Consider the following 4116-nt stretch of genomic DNA (forward strand, 5'->3'; position numbering starts at 1 on the left):
AGGCACAGGGACCGTCCTCTGATGATCCTCATTGGTCATAAATGCCTCGTCTATGTACCTCATAAATCTTTGTATGTCAACTCATTTTTCTTTATCCCTCAGTGCGATATAGCCATCAGAGCCTTCCCAAAGACTCCCCTGACACACACACACTAAGGAACAATAACGTTCGCGATGCACAGAAACTCTCTATCTTTTTTTTTGGGCCAACGAAATAAGACATTTTGCATCTAATTTCCTCTATAAATGTCCTCAACACCAAATGAAGACGCTCTCGCGGTTCCTATACACTCATAACTTGGAGGATAGGCGGGGCAGAGGGGACATGATCACGCCATACACGGTACTATGAAGCGTAGACAAGGTGGGAAAGCATTGCCGCGTTAAATTCAAATAGAGAAAGAAGACAGGTGTGGGACGTGTAAACACAAATGTATGGAAGAAACGCGACTATTCATACCACGTACGGATGGCCCCGTAGGTGGAGGGCCCCCGTAGGTGGAGGGCCCCCATAGGTGGAGGGCTCCGTAGGTGGAGGGCCCCCGTAGGTGGAGGGCCCCCGTAGGTGGAGGGCCCCCGTAGGTGGAGGGCCCCCATAGGTGGAGGGCCCCCGTAGGTGGAGGGCCCCCGTAGGTGGAGGGCCCCGTAGGTGGAGGCCCCCGTAGGTGGAGGGCCCCCGTAGGTGGAGGGGCCCCGTAGGTGGAGGGCCCCCGTAGGTGGAGGGCCCCCGTAGGTGGAGGGCCCCCGTAGGTGGAGGGGCCCCGTAGGTGGAGGGCCCCCGTAGGTGGAGGGCCCCCGTAGGTGGAGGGGCCCCGTAGGTGGAGGGGCCCCGTAGGTGGAGGGCCCCGTAGGTGGAGGGCCCCCGTAGGTGGAGGGGCCCCGTAGGTGGAGGGCCCCCGTAGGTGGAGGGCCCCCGTAGGTGGAGGGCCCGCGTAGGTGGAGGGCCCCGTAGGTGGAGGGGCCCCGTAGGTGGAGGGGCCCCGTAGGTGGAGGGCCCCGTAGGTGGAGGGCCCCCGTAGGTGGAGGGGCCCCGTAGGTGGAGGGCCCCCGTAGGTGGAGGGCCCCGTAGGTGGAGGGCCCCCGTAGGTGGAGGGGCCCCGTAGGTGGAGGGCCCCCGTAGGTGGAGGGCCCCCGTAGGTGGAGGGCCCGCGTAGGTGGAGGGCCCCGTAGGTGGAGGGCCCCCGTAGGTGGAGGGGCCCCGTAGGTGGAGGGGCCCCGTAGGTGGAGGGCCCCGTAGGTGGAGGGGCCCCGTAGGTGGAGGGCCCCGTAGGTGGAGGGGCCCCGTAGGTGGAGGGCCCCCTTAGGTGGAGGGCCCCGTAGGTGGAGGAGGTGGTGGTCACGGTTGTGGAAGCGGGTGTGTGTTGTGGGGAAGCATTTTTATAGATGATGGAGGTGGTGTTCATCTCACTAATGGCTCGCTTGACCACACCTGGCACGCGTATACACGCACGCACGCATGCGCACGCGTACCCACACACACACACACACACACACACACACACACACACACACACACACACACACACACACACACACACACACACACACACACACACACACACACTTCCTAATGGAATGCATTAGACAGTGATGTGGTGGAGGCTGACTCCATACACAGCTTTAAGTGTAGATATGATAGAGCCCAATAGGCTCAGGAACCTGTACACCGGTTGATTGACAGTTGAGAGGCGGGACCAAAGAGCCAGAGCTCAACCCCCGCAAGCACAATTAGGTGAGTACACACAAAAGTGAAAAATGAAAGTGAAAATGAAAAAAAACGAAAGTTTCAAAAGTGAAAAATGAAAAGCAACAGAAGAATCCATGGTTCAAACAGGAATATGCGACAGCGAAGCAATTGAGTAAAAGAACATGGGTAAACTACAGGAACAACAGAACACCAGAGAGCAGGGAGAGATACCAGAGGGCCAGGAATGAGTACCTCAGAGTGAGAAGAAAAGCAGAGAGACAGTATGAAAATAACATCGCAAGTAAAGCCAAGACCCAACCACAACTACTCCACAGCCACATCAGGAGGAAAACAGCGGTGAAGGAACAAATGATGAAACTGAGAAAAGGGGAGAACAGATACACAGAGAACGACAAAGAGATGTGTGAAGAACTCAACAAGAGATTCCAGGAGGTCTTCACAGTAGAACAAGGAGAGGTCCCTGCACTAAATGAGGAGGCAAACCGAGCAACCTTGGAGGAATTTTACCTCACCAGTGATGAGGTCAAAAGGAATCTGTTGGAGCTGAATGTGTCAAAGGCTGTTGGGCCTGACAGAACCTCACCGTGGATACTAAAAGAAGGTGCAGAAGCACTAAGGGTGTCACTCTCTATGGTGTATAACAGGCCACTGGGAACGGGAGACCTTCCGGAAAGCTGGAAGACAGCTAATATAGTCCCAATTTACAAAAAGGGTGACAGGCAAGAGGCACTGAACGACAGGCCAGTTTCCCTAACTTGTATACCGTGCAAGGTGATGGAGAAGATCGTGAGGAAAAGGCTCGTAGAGCATCTGGAGGGAAACAGCTTTGTAACACACCGCCAGCATAGGTTCAGAGATGGTAAATCGTGCCTCACAGGCCTAATAGAATTCTATGACCAAGCAACACAAATTAGGCAAGAAAGAGAAGGGTGGGCAGACTGCATTTTCTTGGACTGTCAGAAAGCCTTTGACACAGTACTTCACAAAAGGCTGTTATAAAAGTTGGAGCAACAGGCAGGAGTAAAAGGTAAGGTGCTCCAGTGGATAAGGGAGTATCTAAGCAATAGGAAACAGCGAGTAACGGTGAGGGGGGAGGCATCAGAGTGGCGAGATGTCACCAGCGGGGTCCCACAGGGCTCTGTACTTGGACCCATCCTGTTTCTAGTATATGTAAACGACCTTCCTGAAGCTGATGCCTTTGCTATAAGGGTGAATTTTGCGGTACTTTAAATTGAAATAAATCACTGGAATTTTGACGTTGTGGGCAATAGCGTTATTATGAGTTATGTTACAGCCGAGAGTGTAGAGGCGGGCCCAGGAGCTAATCCTCCTTGCAAGCACTCACAGGTAATACTGTAAGGTATTCACTCAAACATGGATAACCACTGAAAAAATGGGAAGAAACAGAAAAGGGGAAAAAGAGAAATGGGGGTTAGAGAAAGCAGGAAATGGGGGATAGACGAAGAGGGACGTGGGGTTAGGGGAATGGGATAGGGAAGAGGAGGAGGGAGGGGAATGGGATGGAATAGGTGAGGGGGGGGATAGGAGAGGGGAATCCCGCCCCATTTACCGCCAGAGTCGTGTCTCTGAGAGCTAGACCGGGCGAACCAACCAGTCCGAATTACCTCTTTTTACTCCTTCATTCCCAGTTGATGGCTACTGCCACTCTTTTTCATGACCCAGTCAACGCTCACTTCCTTCCTGAAACGGTGGAAATGACGCATTTCCCTGTTGAGAGGAGAGAGGTGGGGGCCCCAAGCCTCCAGGGCGGGAGGCCCCTGCTCACTCACTTGTAGATTTACTGACTTATTTAGATGCCTGTTGTACTTGGTTGTAGTGGTGGTTGTTAGTGGTCTTATTGTTGTTGTGGTTATTGTATTGAACCGCCTTGTGGCTCACCTTCCTCACTGTGGTCGTCTTAGCATCAGTTGGTAGTTCGACTGAATGGTAAGAATTTATGTTAAGACTGTGAAGTAGAACTGGAGTAAATGATCACGCGTCCAGCGTGATGTCCACTCAGCCGCCGGCCCCTCTGTGTGTGTGTGTGTGAGTGTGTGTGTGTGTGTGTGTGAAGATTGGGGTGGGAATTCTTAAACACATGTTTACCCATACGGTGACCCGTGGGCCTTTTTTTTAGTGAAGCTGCACTGGTGTCCAGAGCTTGGCACTGCTGCCTCTCCCCGTCGATGTTCCACACGTCACTGCACTGTCCATACCATTATGTGGTCACTGTACGCGGGTCTATCGCGAGGTCTGACGAGCCGTCAGTACATGTTTTTCTCATGCTCTGCTTATATTGAGATGATTTCGGGGCTTTTTAGTGTCCCTGCGGCCCGGTCGTCGACCAGGCCTCCACCCCCAGGAAGCAGCCCGTGACAGCTGACTAACACCCAGGTACCTATTTTTAC

At 53.6% G+C, this 4116-nt stretch overlaps 1 protein-coding gene across 1 annotated transcript; it reads right to left on the bottom strand.

Moving 5' to 3' along the window:
• Window positions 1-389: 389 nt before the first annotated feature.
• Window positions 390-1403, bottom strand: LOC123766300 (proline-rich protein 2-like). Its single transcript, XM_045755371.2, has one exon. It carries the CDS (start codon window positions 1401-1403, stop codon window positions 390-392), a length of 1014 nt encoding a protein of 337 aa, XP_045611327.2.
• Between the last annotated feature and the right edge of the window lie 2713 nt (window positions 1404-4116).

This window comes from Procambarus clarkii, chromosome 9 (assembly GCF_040958095.1).
Source record: "Procambarus clarkii isolate CNS0578487 chromosome 9, FALCON_Pclarkii_2.0, whole genome shotgun sequence".
Classification (NCBI taxonomy): Eukaryota; Metazoa; Arthropoda; class Malacostraca; order Decapoda; family Cambaridae; genus Procambarus; species Procambarus clarkii.

Coding starts and splice junctions, on each gene's coding strand:
- LOC123766300 (XM_045755371.2), bottom strand. CDS start 1,403: ATGAACACCACCTCCATCATCTATAAAAATGCTTCCCCACAACACACA.